The following is a 21,958-nucleotide window of genomic DNA, read 5'->3' as shown; positions in this document are numbered from 1 at the left end:
AATCTTTCTGAAGAAATCAGTAATTTCCTTTGTTAAAGCCAGTCACGTCTCTCGAACCTTCAGAGAAATTTAGGTCAGTTTAATCAATAAGCTTGGCACCTACATGCTTTGCAACGAAAACTCCAAACGCATTGAAATCGTGGCAACAGTCAAGACAGAATTACGAAAAAGTAACAAGCAACATCAATCCAACTTTTCGGCAAATCTTCCAAAGCTGTGCACTCCAGAGACTCATTCGCTCTCATTGGGAGCGTAGTCAATCTGGGCAAGCCGTAATCAAGCAAAGGCGATGCACATTATGAAATAGTCTCAGTTAATCTTTAATCTGGGAGCTAAAAATATTTTTCACAACTGTGAGAAATCTGCATTCGTGCAACTTGTAGAAATTGAGGACACTTTTCGACAAAGATACTTGATTTTTTTTAGAATGTGGATAAACACGTGTGAAATCCCGAAACGTTCCACAGATATAATCAGTAACGTTTCGGATTTTTTTAGTGTATGAAAAAAAAGGGACGTCAAAGAAATTGTGAAATTCTGTCTGTGGCAGGCTTGCGGTATAGTGCCTAGAAAGAATAGTGTGCCGATCGGCGCTTTTTCCCCTTCGATTCTTGAAGACAAAATGTATGAAAACCGCTAGAGGGCAGTGCGGTCGAGGTGCACGTTCAATTTCGCGTTGTTATATTAAGTAGACGCGGGATTTTGTTACAATTTAGTTCCGCGTTTCTCTTTTTTACCTTTATTTCGTGAATATTTCATGAAACAGCGTTTAAGGCTTTTAATGGAGGCATCAAAGTTGAACATTAGAAGAATCATCTTGTTTCGTGCCAGGGTGCAAAAGTGGGTACAAAAGATGCAAAGAAAAAGTTTCGCTTTTTAAAGCTCCAGCAGATGAAGAAAAACTAAAGAAGTGGAACTCGTTAATTCCCAGGTTAGATAAAGTTTTTGATAAATATTGCTCAATTTGTGCTCTGCATTTCGAAAAACATTTTATTGAAACGCATTATAAGCATATTATAAATGGTGAGGAAGTTTTGATTCCTCGAGGAAAACCTTTTTTGAAAGATGAGACTTTCAGCTTTATTATTAGTAGAGAAATAAAAGATGCGCTGTTATTAAATACTTAGGGGTCATTCATTAATTACGTAAGGATGATTTTGGCAATTTTTGACCCCCCTCCCCCATGTAAGGTTACGTAAGATTTTTCACCCCCCCCCCCCTATTCTTATGTAAGATTCCATTTCGTTTTTCAAAATGATAAAATAACAAATCTTGGAATCGTTACATCACTGGAATCGTTATTAAATTCACATTATTAAATTAAACCTTTTGCGTAAAGAAATAGTTACTGAAAAGAATCTAAACTGAATGTTTTTTCGACTTTTTTTTTTTTTTTTTTTGATGTAATATTAATTACAAATAAAGCGTGCCGTACGCAATACGACTCCTTTATTATATTTTACACTATAAATTCTTTGTAAAACAAATAAAAAAACATCTTATCCCAACACGTTTCTTACCTTCCAGACGCAAATGGAACATAATCTCTGCCAAATCACTTGACCGCGCATTTTCTAATGTGAAATACCGACTTGGAAAATATTATGTAAGAATGATTTTGACCCTCCCCCCAAGTAAGGGTACGTAGAGGCTTTTCCAACCCCCTCCCCCTCTGGACCCTTACGTATTTAATGAATGGGCCCTTTTAGTCTACTATTTTCAGTGAAGATAAATTAGCATAAGGAAATTTTATATGCTTCAAAAAATAAACGAACACCCATGTAACAATTAGCACTTATTACAGAATTTGTCTTTTGCGCAGAAATAAGTTCAATCCGAAAAACGGGGCTTTTAAACTGCGAAATCAGCATGCAATCGCTGATTTAAAACGAGTCTGATTGAGAAGCATAACGTACTCCTCGAGTGCAGCGCCACCTGGATTTTCCTCAGATTTGACCTCACTTTTTCCCCGTCGATCGGCACACTACTCTTTCTAGGCACTATACTTGCGGCCAGCCGGTCCCATAGTACCGCTCATTACTCTATGAGATATAGTAGTCAAAAGTAGTAAGAAAAACACATTCAATTGCTCAACCCCCGATTGATTGGCATGAAAATTGAATCAATACCTGTATTCTTTGGAGTCAATATATATAACAAATTTTGTTTGTTTCTGCCGGATACTTCCTGAGATATAACAGGCACGTATAACCTAGAAAACGTTTGATTGTTCCTCCTCCCTTCGCGGAATTAGGCACCAATTTTAGATGGTAGTGCATATGTGTACCAAAATTTGTTTGATTTCATGTAGCAGGTTTTGCTTTAGAGCGGCCACAAAAAAATTAATAAATAAAAATAAAAAATCACGTCACACACATACACACACAGGCAGAAAGACAGTTTCAAAAATGGTCAAAATGGACTCAGCACACCACGAAATGCGTAAATCCATGAAAAATCGGAAATTTTCACGAATTTAATACGTTCGGCTCTCCTCTGATATGCCCCCCTCTTGGCGAGATTTTAATTTTTCGCTCGATACGAAAATCGCCAATAAGGCGATAACTTGGCAACCCTGGTTTTGCAACTTGAACGCTGGAAAGTAGTTTCTCGAAGTCTGTCTTTTTGCACGTGTCTGTGTGGTAGGAGGTAGGTGCTCATATGTTCCGCTTTTAGAGTATTCTTTTTCTTGTTGTTTTTTAATGTTAATTTAGTTGAATTTTCTATTTTAATTATGAGTTCGGTTTGTGATGTTGTCCAAAAGTATCAATTGAAATTTTTGAATGAATCTTCTTTTTCTTTTTCGTCAGGTCGTCCAACGTTTGGACGTACCGGAGTCCTAAATAGATTTTTTATATTTAAACTAATTGAAAATAAAGAGGTTTTTTTAGAATTTTTAAGGGAAATTGGTTTACTTAAGAATGAAATGTTATGTTCTAGATGTAATTCTGTTATGAAAATTAAAAAAACTAAAAAATGTTCAGATGGGTTAATTTTTTTTTGTAGAAAGGTTATTGGGGGTGTTGTTTGTGGAAAAGAAGCAACGATCAGGAGTGGGTCATGGTTTAGTTCTAGCAAGTTGAAAATAGAGGAGATTTTTTTGATAACATATGATATTTTAATTGGGACTAAAACTGCTGATATTGAAAGTCAATATTTTTTTTTATCACAAACTTTAGCCGATTGGCGAAATTATATTAATGAAGAAATATTAAATTACATTGAATTAAAATCCGAACAAATAGGGGGGGGGGGTTGGGAAAGTTATTGAAGTTGATGAATCTAAATTTGGGAAAAGAAAATATAATCGGGGACATGCAGTTGAGGGACAATGGGTTTTTGGGGGGGTTGAACGGGGTTCGGGGAAAACTTTTTTGGTTGCTGTTGGGGATAGGGGTAGGGAAACTCTATTTTTGGCAATTAAGCAGTGGATACTACCAGGCACGACGGTGCACTCCGATTGTTGGAGGGCATATGATACATTGGGGGAGGAGGGGTATGAGCATTTAACAGTCAACCATAAACTTAATTTTGTAGATCCAGAAACTAAATGTCACACTAACACAATTGAATCCACATGGAGACACGTTAAAAGTACTCTACCAACATATAATAGATTAGGGGATTTTAAATTTTATTTAGCTTATTATTTATACAAAAAAAATTGTGAATACAAAAATGAGGATATGTTTGTAAAGTTTTTGGAAATAATTCGCGAAATTAATTGGGTGGAGTACAAAATACAAGTAAAATAAGGTTGTTTTTTTTTTGGAATTTTTTTTGTCAAAACAAACATAATTTAAATATTTTTGTAAAGTAATGATAATAAAAAATGGGATAATTTCCCTAAGAGCGGAACATATGTGCACTGCCTCACGTGAGGAAGTAAAAGAAAAGTAAAAAAGGTAAGTGAACATATTTTGAATTATTGTGTTTTTAGTGTGTTTCTGGTAGTTTGTATTTTGGTCTGGTTGGCATTTTTGTAGCACAAAAATGGTGTTAATTTCACATAAAATCTGTGACTTTATTGTATACTGAACGGAGGAGATCTGTGACTTATATCCGACTGTGATGTATATTAAAAGGCGGAGGGATAACGGACCGAGCGGCAGCGAGGTCCTGGCGAGCCCGAGGTCTCATAGTACTTTCGTAATGAGACCTCGGCTCAGAGACCGAGGGCTCGTATCCCGGAGAAACAACGGAAAAAAATTAATGCATTAATTTCATTAAATAATTAATGACATAATTTGAATTTTTCCTGTTGGCGCTAAAAAAGCATCGCTAAGAACGATGTATGACATATGACGTCATACATAGTTTTCTTGGCGACGCTTTTTTGGCGCCAACAGGTAAAAGTCGCCAAGAGGGGGGTATATCAGATTTGTTCCATACGTTCTTCTACATGTTAGATTAGCGACTCGTCCCGACCTCTGTTCAAGTTATCTACATAAAAAATATCTATCCTGATTAAATGTTATGCAGGTACTTTTTAATTTAAAATTTAATGTTGAACAACAATTCTTGTTTCGTTTTTTGGATGTTTTGAAACATTCTTTACCTCATTTCCTGACCAAAGAGAGACCATATAATATTCCCACTGAACAATACAATCTTCCCGTATGTAACGTTGTACTACATATAGTTGTAAATATGAACTGATTTGATGATAGTGATGACATTTTCACGAATTTTTTTTGAAGAGGAATTTTTAACATGTACTTAACCGGCGGGTACACAACAATAGAATGAATGGAAAATTCACTTATAAGCTATTAAGCCACAATTTTGTGTCGTCAACAAATGCTTCGTTGAGATTTTTTTTTACAGAAAATATTTAATTAGTCAAGAGTTAGATGGCTTCTTTTTAACCCCCAACACACAAAGGAAGGGGGTTGCAAGTTTGACTGTGTATCTGTGTATCTGTCTGTGGCACTCTAGCGCCTAAACGGATGGACCGATGATTTTGAAAAAAAATAAAATAAAATAAAATAAAATATATATATATATATATATATATATATATATATATATATATATATATATATATATATATATATATATATATATATATATATATATATATATATATATATATATATATATATTTCGAAAGGAGAGTTGATCGAGAGTGTTAATAGCTAGGTTGAGTCTTCGGATAGCATTAATTAACAAAGATATTAATTAAAAACCTTTAAAAGGTTTTCCGCGATTTTTGCAGTGAAAACATATTTTTCAAAATTAAAAATTAATACCAAAATAAAGAAATTTTTTTTCTGCGTCTGATGGAATGTGTTTATAACTTCCACGTTATATAGAATTCGAATTATAATGCTTTTTTAAGCAGATTTTAACACGGCTAAGCTTTTTTTCAAGCGATTGTAACCGAATTCATTGCTGGTCAACAATGAAATTAAAAGCAATGATTTAAAATTTTTATCTGTTGCCAGTTTCTATTTGTAAACAAATATAAATTCTTGTAAGTGATTTTTAATAGTAAGGCTTTTAAAAGGATTTTCAACTTTTCCTCTTTGTTCTACATTTGCGAATCAGGCGGGAGTTTCTTTAATTTTTAATTTTATATTATGGGGAAAGAATGTTCACCCTAATTTTATTGTGTTGTCATATGTATTATGAATAGGATTACCAGATTTTTGCAATATTCAACCGGGACGCCAGATTGTCCCCGCTCCCCCACCCCCTCTTCTCGAGTTGTGGACTTCCAGAACAAAGTACTACACATCCTTGGTTGTTTTTTAAAATTTTAGATAAAGCACATAAAAGAAAATATTTTATTTCTTACTCGTTATATGTTACTTTACTAAAAAGAAATGATTTGAATATGGAATAAATATTCTACAGCACTTACATTTAGACTTTCCCCTGGGGGGAGGGGACTTTTTTTAGAAGCATTTTTTCGGTTTGAATCTTGTTGTAAGAATCTTCAGAAACTTATTCGATATTAATTTTACATGCCAATCTTACAAATGACGATGCAATTATCTTAAACAATCCTTTACAGTTAGTTGCCTTTCGACAATTCTCGGTCTTCTATGATCAAATTTATCTTTTACCGAGATGTGAGGTAACCTGGTCGGAACTGTCCCGGTCAGGACGTCTGGCAAGCCTAGTTATGAACTACCATTAAGAAGATTCGTTAGAAAAATAATTTCCTTTATTTAGGAACCTTATTAGAACTGGAATTAGAGAACTCCATTTAAAGAATATTATTCTCAACGTTCTGTGTTCTTGTTGAATTATTTGTTGTTTCTTGACTAATGTTGTTTATGCAAATTAAATATTTTCTAGTACCTTTATTTTTTGTGGCAACAGTGTGTTTTCAATGTATAAAACTGCCGGAGTTGTGGCGGTCAGGGCTTGCTTGTTTTTCTTGACACGCGCATGTAACCTTAACAAAGTGTTTAGCCAGTTTTTATAAATATTGTTATTATTTTAACCTTGTGCTATCTCTCGTCCTTAGTTCAGTTGAAGTATGTTGAATTGAAAATATTGGACATATGTATATATATATATAGGTTAAATGTTCCGTACCTGCAACTTAAAGTAGAATATACACTCCTGTTTGTGAAAATTTCAACGCCATGAAAGAAGCATCATAGTTGAATGAAATTTAATACACAGTTGAGTGGTAATGGTACAAAAAATGATTACATTTTCAAACCAAACAAACAATAAAAAGAGATAGAAATTAGTATTTTGTGTGGCCACCACGCGCCGATATAAGATCTGCTACACGACTCGGCATGGAGTGAAACAAAGTTTGAATATCTGCCTGCGGAAGCGTATTCCATATTGTTTGTATGCGCAACCAAATTTCGTCTGTCGAAGCAACAGGACGAGGATCACGAGCGAGACGCCGCCCAAAGAAATCCCACATTTGTTCAATCGATGAATTTGCCGGCCAAGGAAGAAGCTGTACCTGCTGTGAATCAAGGTAGGATATGACAGACCTGGCGACATGTGGACGGGCATTATCCTGCTGGAATACAGCCCCTGGTTATCCTTGCAGTAAAAGAATAGCTTGGGGCTGTAGATCTTCGTTTATGTATCGGGAACTGTTCGAATTTCCCACAATTCGTAGCAATTGTGGTCGTCCATGATATGCTATGGCACCCCAGACTATAACTCCGGGTGTTCGTCCACTGTGGCGTTCGATAATGCACTCCGGAATGTGCCGTTCACCGGCATAGCGCCTGACACGAATTCGGCCATCATGGTGGCACAAATTGAAGTGGGATTCGTTAGAAAAGACGTCCTGCTGCCAATCAGCACGCCAGCTCCTTTGCACATTGGCCCGTTGTAGCCCCAGGTGGTGATGGTTTTGCGTGAGAGGAATCCTGTATAAAGGAATCCTTGCGCGCAGCCCACGCTGCAGCAGACGTCTCCGAATTGATGAAGCACACTATGAAACACCTGTAGCTGTTGAATAATGTACTGCCAATTGTCTAGAAGACGCTGTGCCGTCCGTCAGCGCCATACGCACCTGGTGTCTGTTATCGCGAGCTGACGTCACATTTCGGGGTCCACTCCCGGATTTCCGAGCTGTCCGAAGCTCGTCCGTCCACTGCTTCCAAACGCGCATGATTGTGCTGCTGTTACGCAGCACACGAGCGGCTACTGCCCGATAAGTCAATCCAGCTTCACGAAGACCGATGATTCTGCCCCGTTCAAACTCCGAAATTCGCTCAAATTTCACTTTCTTTCGTAGTAAAAATTCAGTTAACGTTTACTCTAGCATGTAACCACCGATAACCATACACGCCTCGCAATAGCCGTCTATTTATATTAGCTTCGATCCGCCGTTCAGAGGGCGCTGCTCAACATACGCATGCGCTACCAGTCTGCAATTCTAATCATTTGCATATCATGCCCTACTTTACATTTCCTGCAATTTTCAGCTCACTCGCGTAAGTCCTTCGTGGTGTTGCAATTTTTACAAACAGGAGTGCATTTAGATTTAACTAAGGCTGCTATATATGGACAGCTGATTTATCTGAGATCTTGGTCCCAAACTTGTCGGGCGAAAAAAATAGTATTTGTACAAAAGCTTCATTGCAAAAAAACTGGTGCTCAAGATTTAGATTGATGTTTGATTACGTTATTCTGTAGATGAAGACGATTTAATCAAAACAAATAAGGTATGAAAATGAGATTCATTACAGTAAACATTTCCCGATATATTTTTGTTGAATTTGTGAACAGTTATCTTTCTAGATTCACCTTAATAACATTTTACTCAACTTATCATCACTTGTTTTAAGACATAGCAACCAACGAATATTATAACGTATTTATAAATACTAGAAACGAGGTTGAACCCAATTTTGTCTTGGAGTCATAATGTCGGACAAGTCAGCCTGTCCTTTTCAATAAGTTCAAATTTCACAAACCGGTACACACCCAAAATTTGCATAAATTGTCCCTGTATAGGGACGTTCCAGAGTAGGAGACTGAATTTTTAGTGCGGAGCAGCCGTAAAGTAAAGTCCTAACTATATTCTCACTTCATCGTAAAAATGACTGGTAGCTAAGAAAAAAAAAAAAAAGGAATGCAAAAGAGCTAAAAGTTATGGGGGTATGCAGTATAACTCATGGGCTATTTAATTTTTTCTGCACATTTTTTTTCTTCATGTTTTCTTCTTAATAGGACGAACTTTTCCTTTAGAAACGCTAATAGAAATTTTTTACTGCAAGACACATTACTTTCAGAGTTAGTATTGCAGCGAATGGGTCGTTCCATGGAAAAAGGAACATTTTACCCTGCACTTGAAAGCACATGTCATAATATTAAATTATAAATTCTAGTTTGAAGGTATAGTGGTAGCTTCAGAAATCACAGACGTACTGTCCAACCACGGATTGCATGGAATTTTCAAACGTCCAGATAAGACGAATCTATGTGAATAAGGGGAAAAAGTAAAAATTTGATGCGCGTATTCCGCTCATTTGAATGAGACTCTGCTTCTGCAAAAGCTGGCATCGGTAAAAAATAATGGATTCATCCATTTCCGGCTGTAAAACGGATGTTTGTCTTTCGATACAATCCGTGGTCAGACAGTATGTATGACTTCTTCAGCAAGACTTTTTTTTCATTTTCTTTTAAAATTAATATTTTTTTTATTAATTGTATGGCAGTTTTCTTGTCTAACGGTGAAATATCTAGTTGAGGGCTTTCTATAAATGATGCCTTCTTTTTTATCATATTTGTTTCCCTTCCCCCTTTGAGCACAAAGTGTCACACTTCGCCTTTCCTCGTCAAATATCTAGTTAGAGGCTTTCCATAAACGATGCCCCTTCTTTTTCATCACATTTGATTCCCTTCCCCCTTTGAGCACAAAGTATCACACTTCACCTTTCCTCGTCAAATATCTAGTTAGGGGCTTTCCATAAATGATGCCCCTTCTTTTTCATCCTATTTGATTCCTTTCCCCCTTTGAGCACTAAGTGTCATACTTCACCTTTCCTCATCAAATATCTAGTTAGGAGCTTTCCATAAATGATGCCCCTTCTTCTTCATCATTTTTGATTCCCTTCTCCATTTGAGCACAAAGTGTCACACTTCACCTTTCCTCGTCAGGTATCTAGTTAGAGGCTTTCCATAAACGATGCCCCTTCTTTTTTATCATATTTGATTCCCTTCCCCCTTTGAGCACAAAGTATCACACTTCACTTTTCCTCGTGACAGACTAAACTATATTACACAAGCAAACTGCCAGAAAAAATATTTTTGTCACAGTTTCTGTTTTCCTCTTACGCCACAAACTGTCACAATAAGACGAACCCCCGCCCCTGAAAGCGAAACATCATTTTAGAGCAAACTCTTACTTTTTTCCAGATAGCACAGGAACATTTATACTCACTAACAAACCAGTTGTTTCGCTATGGGTAAAGTGACTTAAGTATTGCTGCAATTTGTACACTGAAACCTGCCTTTGTGTGGTTTTTTTTTTTTTTTCTTTTTTTTGGTGCGGCTTTTTTTAAATTTTTTTTTGTGCGGTATATAATAATTTTAATCAAATTGGGCCTCAATTGACTAACTTATCTTTAAAACGAGTGCTTAATAGGGTGATTTTGAGCGATATTTTTATGCGATTTTTTATGCCTTCCCTATCTACCGCACAAAAACAGGTTTAATTGATAATAATGATTTATTATTTTTCAAAGGATCGTCAACCTAATAGCTGGAATCTGGTGTCATCTCAGTGAAGCTAATAAATTTTCGAACTAAGAGGTATGGCACTTATAATACGAACGCTGAAACTTAAGAAGACTACTATTTATAAACATACTAAGTCATACTATTACACTGTAAATGTTAAGACATTTTTTGAACACGGACACTTGTAAAACACTCGTTTAACAGGTTTTAAAGGCATTTGAAAAAGAGAGGATTTTCGGGAACTCGGTATATATTGAGGTAGATTTTAAAATTCAAAATTTCATTTAGCAGTAATTGGATAGAACACAGTTTTAATTTAGTTATGTAGCAGTATTTTCATTTTTAATTGGCGCTTCATCCTTTTTTTTTTTTGATGAAAACAAGAACGCGGTCTAAAGCAGATTTGCTAGGTTTCGTCTCTTTTCCTCTCGCACAACTTTTCAGCATAGTGCCAAAATATTCATTTAGTTCAGTGCCATCTTGATATCGCTGAAATCAATGTCCTGGATAAAGTGGAGACTCAAAATGTTAATTTTGCAGTATACCTTAATAAAAAATGTTTTCTGGCCACTTTCTGCAAAACAAAACTTTGAATTTTTAAGTCTACATTAAAATATAGAGTTCCTGAAAAACCCTCATTTCTACAAGTGCCTCCAAAACCTGGTCAACGAAAAAATTGAAGCTCTCCTTTTCAGGGAGTATAGTGCTCAGTAGCACTGATCAACAGTAAAAAGATGAAAATATTTGAATCACAAAAAAAAAAAAAAAAAACATGATTTAAACTTTTTTCTTTTTCAAAACACTGAGGAAAGAAAACTCAAACACACATTTTATTTTAAAACGCTGCATGTCTTTTTAAACAAAAAACACTCGGTTAAAATAAAAAACTGAAACAAAATATGTTATATTGTTTCTGAAATTCCGCGCTTTAAAGATTTTGTCGAAAATCGCAAGTGGGAAATGATGCCCGAGCCGCCTGTAATATATTTTATTTTTTTTAAAGCCAAAATATAACCTGATCTTACTTTTTCATTAGTATTAAAATTCAAAAAATCCGAAGACTATCAAGGTAACGCCTTGGTCGCATTACCATAAATTCTACCTTTTGGTTATTTTACAGCAATCTAACGAGGCAAGGGACTGTGTACGACCACGGAAGGCATTTGCGACACAAACCGTCAGCGATTCATTACAAGAAGATTTTTGCAGTAAAGGTTTTTTGTAGTAGAATTTTTGGTAGCCAAAGGAACTTAAAATTACATTGGCACGGAAGAAACCGATACGTTCACATGTGGTCGCCCCAGAGCAACAGTAGGATATTTTAGTGTTATTCCTGGGATAAGATGTCTTAGTGTTGATCTGAGGCGACGATGTGCCCTAATGTGCTTCCAACGTATTTTCAAGGTAGCCTTGAAACTGTTCTTAAATGTGTCCTCAGGCTGAATTTAAACAAATCATACGAGCGAGACACATTCGGAGAACATTTCAATGAATTTTCATTTTAACGGAGCATTATCAGAACGAGTTTCAGTACACATTTAGGACATTGAAACGGTTTCTTTCCAATTTATATAAAGGATTTGAGACTTGCTTCCTATGTGTATTGGAACTACGCAGTGTATGAGCGCATTCAATCTTGATTTAGGGCATTCGAGAGAAGACACGATATTTCATGGGTTTCGCCTTGCGCAATGGAAATGTGGGGAAGGGGGATGTTTATTCACATATAAATAATGAGATTTATACTAGTTTAGTTAGCCGCCTGCCTTGTCTAGTGGTCAGAGAAGTCTGACTGCGACATTACGGTCTGGGTTCGAATTGTGGCTCCTGCAAGGACGTACTTTCTCTCTTCTGTCCTTGTCCTTTCTTTGTGAATGCTTTGTTATGCTGTGAATGGTTGCCTACCCTATAAACGGGTGCTTATGGCATGTGTGTACTGTGGAAGTCAGACTTCACACCAAATTACGGTATAGTTGGAAAAGTGAAGCAGCGCACCTCAAATTGTCAGCCTTGCTGGCACACGACAACAACAACTGGTTTAGTTCCATGACGCACCACAATTTTGACTTCCTGTTTCGTTTCAGATCCCCCTCAACTCACAAAATGGCGCCATGGGTTCGAAGAACCTTCATCGACTTCTTGCCTCGTCTCCTCTGCATGCAGAGGCCGGAGAACCCGGAAGACAACAACAAGCTGTCGGTCGACACCAGCAACTTCAACAACGGCCATCCACTGCATCAGGTCGACTACGTCGAAAAGCCCTCCGTCATCGACTACGAATGCGGAAGCTACGGACCGGCCTATCCGGTGGACGACCTAAGACTGGGACTGGGTCCGGACATCAACGGGTCCTCGCTGGACGGCGTGAAGCCCACGTCGCCGGACATCGAGAGGGCCGTGCTTAATGTCCGGTTCATCGCCCAGCACATGGAGAACTTGGATAACTTCAATGACGTAAGTTTACTTGTTCCTGTGTGAAGTTATTCCTGTGAAAAAAAAATTTGAAATTATAATTTTTGAGACCTTGAATTCAAATGATGTTTTTTCGCAATCACGAGTGCGTGTGTGTGCAGGCGTTTGCGTACGTGTCTGTGCGTGCATGCAAGTGTGTGTGAATATGTGTGCAGACATGTGTGTGTATGGGTCTGTGTGTGCAGGCGCGTGTGAGTAGGCATGTGTATGTGTAGTCTTGTGTGTATTCAGGCGTTTGTATACGTAGGTATGTGTGTGTGGTCGTATGTGTATGCAGGCTTTTGTGTATTTAGGCATGTGTGTATGCAGTAGTGTGTGTATGCAGGTGTTTGTGTGTGTAGGCATGTGTGTGTGTGTAGTCGTGTGTATATGCAGGCTTTTGTGTATGTAGGCATGTGTGTGTGCAGTAGTGTGTGTATGCAGGTGTTTGTGTATGTAGGCATGTGTGTGTGTAGTCGTGTGTGTATGCAGGCTTTTGTGTTATGTAGGCATGTGTGTGTGTAGTAGTGTGTGTATGCAGACTTTTGCGTATGTAGGCATATGTGTGTGCAGTCGTGTTTGTATGCAGGCGTTTGTGTATGTACACATGTGTGTGTGTGTGTTTGTGTAAGGCATAGACTCTACGGCCTAGGAGTTGTGGCCATGGAAGGAGACCTGTGCATTGTGGAGTTCGCAGATTTAAGTTTTATGCTTAAGTTAAGCCATGAATGAACGCAAATGATTTGTAACCATGGCGACAAATTTTTTTTCTCTTTATAAATATTAAAACAACGAGCTATATTTCTTCTTGCGGTCATTGTAATTTGGAAAATCAGAGGAACATAACTTTGTTCAAGTGAGGATAATAAGCAGCTGGTGATTGCTGAAAAAATTAGTAACGTCGCTGGAAAATCAGCACATTTGGTGCCTAATTTTTTCCAGTTGCGTATTAGGCAAAACTCAATCTTTCTTTATCGGAATACCAATTTGTTTTAAAACCATTTTTATGTTCAAAAGTTCGTTCAGAATGGCGCTCTTTTCAGTCTTCACAGTTCCAAGCAGGCAAAGGTCTCACCAAGTAGCGTCACGTTGCTTTGTTAACCTGCATGCTATAGAATATTTTTAAAATGTTCCTAGAAAAAAATGAGTAGCAAACGTGCCTAGTATCTTCCAATAACTTATCTAGCAAAAAACAGGAAAGTTTCCCACTAAGAGTTAATAACCATTCTGACACTAATCTGTAATATTTCTCGCAAAAACCAGACCCTTTCCCGATCAAAGCCAGTGATGTTTTTAGATTACCTTAGAAACCTTCAGGGATAACGTATTATACGTACAGTAATGCCTCCTAAGTCAACTGTGGCCGAAGGTTGGTCGGAAATACAGGAAATTCCTTCAAAGCTATGATGTCCGTAAACTGCATTTCGTCCTCGATTGGGACCCAGTCAGTGAGAAAAAGCAACAGATTGGCTGAAGAAGAAACATCTTAAAGAAGTCTAATATCTTTTTACACTGGTAGCTAAAAATGCTTTTTTTCCGCATTATGAAATTGGCATTCCTGAAGCTTGTTTCAAATCGGGAAACGTTTTCGCGAAACAAAAACATTGTTTTTCACAGGAAACTAGAGTAAACCTATGGAACCCTGAAACGTTATCCGAAAGTAATCTGTCACTCTTCAGATTTTTTTGATAGTTCGCAATAATTTCTAATGAAGGAAAACATATGGATATTTCAAATTTTTCATTTTTTTCTTCACATACACCACTCTGCTTCTAGGTGGTTGAAATATTGTGCCTATATTCCATAACTCCAACATTATAAGTTGGCATGATTTACTCTTCGGTATTTGTACACTTCCCCATTTTTATTTTTCAAATTTTTTTCAAAACTCTTTTTTACTATCTCGGGTTAATAAAGCACAAAATACCTTTTCACTTAAACTCAGCAATTTTTAGTACCTGAAACCAGCCGAAGCCATCCTATCATTTACTAACGCCGCACGCAGAACAAAAGATGTTCCGTATAACCTTTCGGTAAACCATCAAATTAGCAAATGATCCACTCCAATCACACAATTCAATACCTCAGCACCAGCAAATGAATATTTATGTGTCATCTGCAGACGAGACAGGGCGATCTATTCCGAAACGTTCACCTGAAACAATGTACACTAATTTGTTTATCAAAAGACTTTCTAAGGCGGCATCAGTCAAAGCAGCTATATCATAGCTTCAGCTATATTGAGGCTCCGGGCGTCTTCCTTGTTTAATCCAGCATCGATAAAGCTTTCCCTTGAGCTGCCGTGCCGCCGCAACCATTGCAGATTATATGGAAACATCATTGTAAGCTATTCAATAACATTTAATTAGAAGTGTTCTAGCCCTGACTTGCTGGGGTTCACAAATTGCTGGCAACTTACTTGGATTACAGCTTATGCGGTGCGTGTACGGTGTAAAGTTGGATAATATATCAGTGACACAGTTTATAGAGGATAATTCTCATGAATTAATTGCAGTTAAATTAGATATTTAATTAAAAAATAGCTGATAGCTGTGCGTTACCCGGGTATTAATTAATACCACAGTTTTTAAATGAAGTTGAAAGACTGAATTTTATGTAAGAAAGTAGTAAAATAATTGCAACACACCAACTAATTTTTAATTGCTTGGCTTTACTAATAACGCAAGAAATGATAATGGTTCAAAAATGTCCATTATTTTAATCGATCTTTGAGGCATAACAAATTGGCTAGGCGTTACCAGGGTGCTGATTAATGCCAATTTTTTTATGAAGTTGAAAGATTGAATTTTTGTATAAAAAAGTGGTAAAACAATTGCAGCACACCAACTAATTGTTAATTGCTAGGCTTTACTAAAAACACAAGAAATGATAATAATAGAAAAGTTTCCGTTATTTTAATCTGTTTTCTAGACATAGCAAATTAGTATGAAATGTATCGCACAAGGATATGGAGTCGATACTTTACGCATTTGAAATAGTTCTACTTAAAATTTGATTCGAGTGTATTTAAGACTAAATGTGAACAATAATGTACAAGTACGGTAGAGTTTCGAAAATCCGAGGTAATTGGGGTTTACGCCACCTCAAATTGCTGAAAACCCGTATTCTCCAGAAAATTCCCACCGATTAAAATTTTACAGCATAGAAACAGACAGCATAGATATTGCACCTTTTATTTCGTATAATACATATTACGATGAAAAGGATGCATTGTCTTGATGAAAAGTATATTACTCAAATTTTAACCTAAATTTCTACTGATCGTTGAATTTTCTGTTTTCTGGTGCATTTTTTTACTGTTTTGTTTCAGAGTCACAAGATCTACATTTTAAATTAAAAAAATGATCCAGCTGAAGCCTCAAACGTTACTGATAAGATTAAGAATGCAACTTCAAAGTTATATTCAGCTAAACCCATAATATGCAAAAACAAAAGATAAATAAATAAATAAATAAAAATAAATGAATAAATAATAATAATAATAATTCAAAAGCGTAGGTTTAGTTGACTCGGGATATTTATAAAAGAAAAATGTTAAAACTTTCAACTCTTTCGAATAACAGTTGAAATTTTAATTTTTAGTAGCATACTGCGCTTGTTCATAAGGTCGTTAAAAATCTAATTACAGTTGAATTCGAATAATACGAAATGACAAAATTTCACGAAATAGCCGTTATTCGCATTAATACCTTTAATACGTGAAGTTGTAAAAAAATAAATAAGGACAGGCATACTTATCTTCAGAAAGAATTAATCTTTATTAGTATTACTACACAAAGAGTAGCGTAATCACCAGTACGTCCAAAAATATTTCGCTAGCATCTTAAAAATTCAAGTTTCTGGAAAAGAAGTGACATAAAATGTACACTGGATTGATAAATGGCAATTCACATCACACGATGCATAGTTTATCCCTATGCAAACTACTATATCCACAGGTAGACAAGTCTGTGAGCCTTATACTTTGCACTAAGAGATTCAACAACTGTTTCATTTACATGGTAGCCTTTTCTCAACCAAACAAAATAGTGTCGTAGTAGTTCTTTTAAAAAAAAAATAGAGCATATCGGGAAAATTTTCAACGGAAGGGTCAGAAAATTTTGTTCATCTTAGCCCAAACGTTCATTTAAATGCACGTTTCATACGTAAAATTTTTAATGCAATTAAATACCAAACCAAGCTAAACTAACAAAATGTTCGTTTTATCCATAACTTCGAATTAATCATGGTCGTATTAAGAAATCGAGTGCAACTGTATGCATATTTTTCAGTGTGCAAGTCAATTACACTCAAACCTGCTATGTTCGGTCTTTTTACTGTGTGATTGTTTTTTGTGCGATTTTTTTTATATTTTTTTAAAATTTGTGATACATTTTTTTGTGCGGCACTTGAAAATTTCTATCAGATTGGGACTCGATTGACGAAATTATTTATAAAATGAGTGCGAGGTAATATCTTCAAGAGACTACAGGGGTACCCCGATGGGAGGTCACTATGACCTAGCAAAAATGTCCTTATTCCGGAAATTTTGTCTGACAATTCTGCAAAATTATCATCACTTGATCAATTATCACACTATTTTGATTTCGTTTAAGGAAGAATTCCTAGCTATATCGTAATTTTTTGGATTATTTTATGCGTGATACTTTTTTTATGCGTTCCCTACCCACCGCATAAAAAATGTTTTTTAACCCGCATAAAAAAAAATAAAAAAAAAATTTTGGTCTCTATCCACGACATAAAATCAGGTTTGGGTGTATATAGAATTTGATGAGGGAATTTTTACTCTCAAAATTGAAAAAGAAAAAAAAAAGCAAACTTTCTTTTCGAACAATTTGTAAAATGTAATTTTATTTCTACGTCCACAAAGGTCAAATGTATTAGAACTATTAATGTGATGCAATTACAGAAAGAAAACAAGTAAATAAATTGAAAAAACAAAATCATGTTACTACGAGAAAGAACAAAAAAGTCTTCTGATTCCACAAAACCCGGTGAACGTTAAATTCGTAACATTGAAAACTCAATTTACTCGGCGAAAAAACAAAAGCTTTCGCTCCAAAAACGCGGCTGTAAATCGCATCCAGTCAATGATTCATGGAGCGGACGAATAGTCTGCCGACCCCTCTCCCAAATCTGGCAACCAACCCCTTCGCGATATTGACCCGTCCTCCCTCAGGGCAAGGTGCCAACATTTCTGTTTCCGGGGGAATGTTCCCTCAAAGACGAAAAGTTGGGCCACCCAGGGATCGATGGAGGGGATGTAGCAGACGAAAAGATGCTGAGAAGTATTCCAATCTCTTATTCTTTTCAGCTTGATCTGAATCTGAACCTATTCCAGGGCATCATTTATTACACTTCGTGAAAATTCTTTTGTTATATTTATGTCTTTATTGGATACTTGGTGGTGATAAATTGGTTATGAATGTTGTACATCTGTTTACTGGTGTGAATGCTACTACAGTTTTCTTCGCGTTAAACATGCAGAAACTGCAGTCTTGTGATTTTGGGGCATTATTTTTCTCCAATTCAGATAATTTATCATTAGAATTGATTTTGAAGAAGCTGCTTGCTTAAGAGAGTATCTTCTTGGCTTTTGTAAGAAAGCAACTTGGAAGAAAGGGAGATGAAAATTGTTTTAACTCAGATTTAGTTGATGCAGTAAAGAGTAAAAAATTCAATTAAGCTGGGTGTTGTTACTTTAAATACTTTTTAAAATTGCAGTTTAAATGATGAACAATCCCAATACGATTTGATAACCAAGTTCTTTATGAGATTTAATTGAAACTCAAAGTAAAGGTAATTAGAGCTCTTGAACTTACTTTATTTTTCTTCTCACTGTGACTGAAGTTAAGATTCTGAAATGTTATCATTATTTAGCATTGAGGTTAATTTACATAAAACAATTCGTTGAAAGTGTAAAAAATTAAATTTCAAAACTGAAACTTTAATGAAAATTTATCGATGTTACGTTGTAGTGCAATGAATTAAATGTCAATACTATATGTGGTTTGTCTCTGTTAGATTTGAAAATTAAGAAATAATAAATTAAATGTTAAATTGCTGAAAACCTCAAAATAGTAAGCATGTGAAAATATTTCTGCGCCTCAGTTTTGTCACAAAATTTGTTTTGCATATTTCTTTCCTTACTTCCTAATAACATAAAACTAGTATCAACATAAAGGAAAAAAGTTGATAAGATTGAAAAGTTAAGTTCAGACCTCTTTAAAAAGAAATAAAATAAAAAAGGAGTTGTAAAAAAAAAAAAAACTTTTTCCCTAATCTCAGAAAAAAAAAGAAGACAATATTAATTAATGTACCTAAATTTTTGATTCGAATGTTTTTTTTTTTTTTTTTTCGATTCGAGACGATAAGTTGTACAGTTGTTTGACGTTTAACATTTAATGCAATGTGATGGAAATACAAACATAAATTATGTGGCATCCTTAATAAAAACATTATCCAGAAACAACATTTTGCTGGAAAATTTATAGCATATGCATGTTTCGGAAATTCAAGGAAATCCCTACTGATATGTGCTATCGAATAGGAGGTTTCTGTCAACACTGAGAACCGAAAAAAAGTGCATGCACCATATTTTACCATTTTGTGGTATAGATATAGCATTCATTAGGTATAACATTCAAGTCATGCCTATAGATCATCTTATAAACTGCTCATATAGAAGTGTAATTTGCGCATTTGTAGATAGATTTGAGGTCGATAGATAGATAGGTATTGATTGATAGTTATAAAGAGAGAGAGAGATAGAGACGATATAGATAAATAGATAGGTATAAATGGATCGATACATAGATGTGAATAGATAGATAAATGCGAGATAAATAGGTTTGTAGAATGAGCGGCAGGGCATACATAGAAAACATTTATTTATTTATTTATTTATTATTTTTTAAATAAAATTTGATGGATGCTGTACTGCGATACTTTTTGTTTCCACGTGAGAATGTTTTTTTCCCTATATTCCTCACTTTCGCTAGGCAACTGTTTCTGACAGTAAAGTTTGGCACATCAAAACCCGAACGCACTCTTATGAAGAAAGAATACTCATAATAAACTACTCGACGATATCTGAGGGACAAATACATTTCTTGAAGGAAATAAAAAAGGTTTCCTACAATGACTTAAGAAATGAAACTAAGAATATATGTAATAGAGGCATATTTACAACAAAATTGCATGGATTTCACCACATAAGAAATCGAAATAAGCAAAAATTAAATAAAGTTCAACAATGAAAGCTTTTAGTCACACAAAAAAAATAATAATTTCAGATGAAATGACGAGACGAAATGAGTCAAAATTAAATGAAGTTTAACAGTGAAGTTTTCAGTCACGAAAAAAAAATAATAGTAAACTCCCGATTATCCGCGAGCGGATTATCCGCGAGTAATTTAGTAAGCTGGAGCATGTATTTTAGCACTAAGAAGCAAAAACCAATGGATTTTTTTTCTCTAAAAATTGTAAATTTTAACTTATAGCTGTTTTTGTTTTATTTATTTACTGATTTATTTATTTTTTTGTTCTTTCTTCAACGTACATGCAGTTGTTCTTTATTGGTATTAAGTTCTGTTGTATAAAAATACAAAATATTTTTACCGTACTGCATATACAGGGTGTCCAGAAAAAGACCGACTGTTTTCAAAAATTGATAACAGGAGAACGGTGAATGATAAAAAAGAAATTCTTGCAGAAAATTCATGTGGTGGGCGCAAAATTTTTACCCTCAGAGTTCCAAATTTTAGTTCAAAAATGTTTCAATAGATGGCGCTGCACATAGCAAGCCGGTAAGTCAAAAAAGATTAAATAAAATTCACCGATTTTTCCTCTAATTGCGACATGGGAACACAGCTGACGATTGTTTGAAAATATTGTTTTGTTCTTTTGTTCATTTTTTTCGAAAAATTACGGTGTAATTTTCCATCTTGTTTTTGATTTACGGGCTTACTATCTGCAGCGCCATTTATTGCAAAAATTTTCAACTAAAATTTGAAACTCAAGCGGGGGGGGGGGGGGGAATCCAACGCATGAATTTTCTGCAAGAATTTTTTTTTTTTATCATTTACCGCTTCCCTGCTATAAATTTTTAAAAACAGTCTGTCTTTTTCAGGACACCCTGTATATACACTGTACAAAGTACAATGAATCAATTCATCCCTGTTTCTGAGGTTCTTACCTTTGCTGTCCCTCATTTTAGCCTTTTTGCAGTTTATCCTTGATTTTTATTATCCGCGGCACTTGTGCCACCAAATTTCGTGGATAATCGGGAGTTTGCTGTATATATTTTCTGATGAAATGATGAAGTCTTTTAATAAGGAATAGGTAGATCAGTGTATTTTGCATCAATTCAACGTTGTTTGTGAGAAGGTAGTGTATTTTTCTAATATTCATTCAAATTTCTTAGTATACCATACCTACGGCTGAGAAGTTCCCTTTAACTTTAACTTTTTCTTTTCTTCTCTTTTCAGATCGAGAGTGACTGGCAGTATGTTGCGATGGTCCTGGATCGTCTGTTTCTCTGGATCTTCACGATAGCCTGCATTGTCGGATCAGGATGGATCATCCTCTGTGCCCCTGCTCTCTATGATGACAAACAGCCGATAGATATCATGTTCTCGAAAGTGGCGCCACGTATCCGAAGGCTGCTCAGAAACTGAAGCCAGGAATAGGCTCTACCGGAAGACTTTTGCAAACGATTTATTTTAGTGAAGAGACTCGCGAGATACTTGAGGTTTATGCGCGTTGATTAGTCTCAGATAAATAACAATAAAGGAAAGGAAAAAATTATTTGTAAAAAGCGTCAAAAATTTTGTAATAAAATATGAGAAGTTAAAAGGTGCAACGTATTCAAAAGTACGAATAAAACTTATGAAAATTGATCTGAAATTTCAACAGCTGTTTTGAGGCCAAAAAAGTGAGCCTCTTCATCAGATCAAAAAAGAGAAAGAAAGGAAAAAAAATGAATAAAACAATGAAATAAATCTACAAGAGAAAAGGAAGGGAATCATGTGTTTAAGTTTCTTCTGCTAAAATCACTTAAAGGTACCAAAGTACCGTTTTTCTTTTCTCTGGTTTTTTGTTTCTAATTTATTTTTTCTGCTTCAAACCTTCCCGCCGTATTAATCTAAAAGAAATCCTCGTGACCCAGCGACAGTATTTAATTAATCGCCTTTTCCACTTCATATGGTCCAATCCAAAGAAATACAAAATCAGTACCATTATTTGGCATTAAAAATATGAATAATGTTGAGGGTGAAACGTAAAAACTACTGCTTTTTGTGTGCGCAGT

At 35.5% G+C, this 21,958-nt stretch overlaps 1 protein-coding gene across 1 annotated transcript in view; it reads left to right on the top strand.

Moving 5' to 3' along the window:
- LOC129227674 (acetylcholine receptor subunit alpha-like 1) overlaps nt 1–21,569 on the top strand; it is a 30,939-nt gene extending 9,370 nt beyond the window's left edge. Inside the window, exons 4-5 of the mRNA XM_054862266.1 lie at nt 12,261–12,630; nt 21,138–21,569. Coding sequence (XP_054718241.1) covers nt 12,261–12,630; nt 21,138–21,326 — 559 coding nt within the window. The 3' untranslated portion in view covers nt 21,327–21,569. The remainder of the gene's footprint in view (nt 1–12,260; nt 12,631–21,137) is intronic.
- The last annotated feature ends 389 nt before the right edge of the window (nt 21,570–21,958 follow it).

Source organism: Uloborus diversus, chromosome 8 (genome assembly GCF_026930045.1).
Source record: "Uloborus diversus isolate 005 chromosome 8, Udiv.v.3.1, whole genome shotgun sequence".
Classification (NCBI taxonomy): Eukaryota; Metazoa; Arthropoda; class Arachnida; order Araneae; family Uloboridae; genus Uloborus; species Uloborus diversus.
Note: the sequence above shows the minus strand (reverse complement) of the source record. Positions and strands in the feature narration are given on the sequence as shown.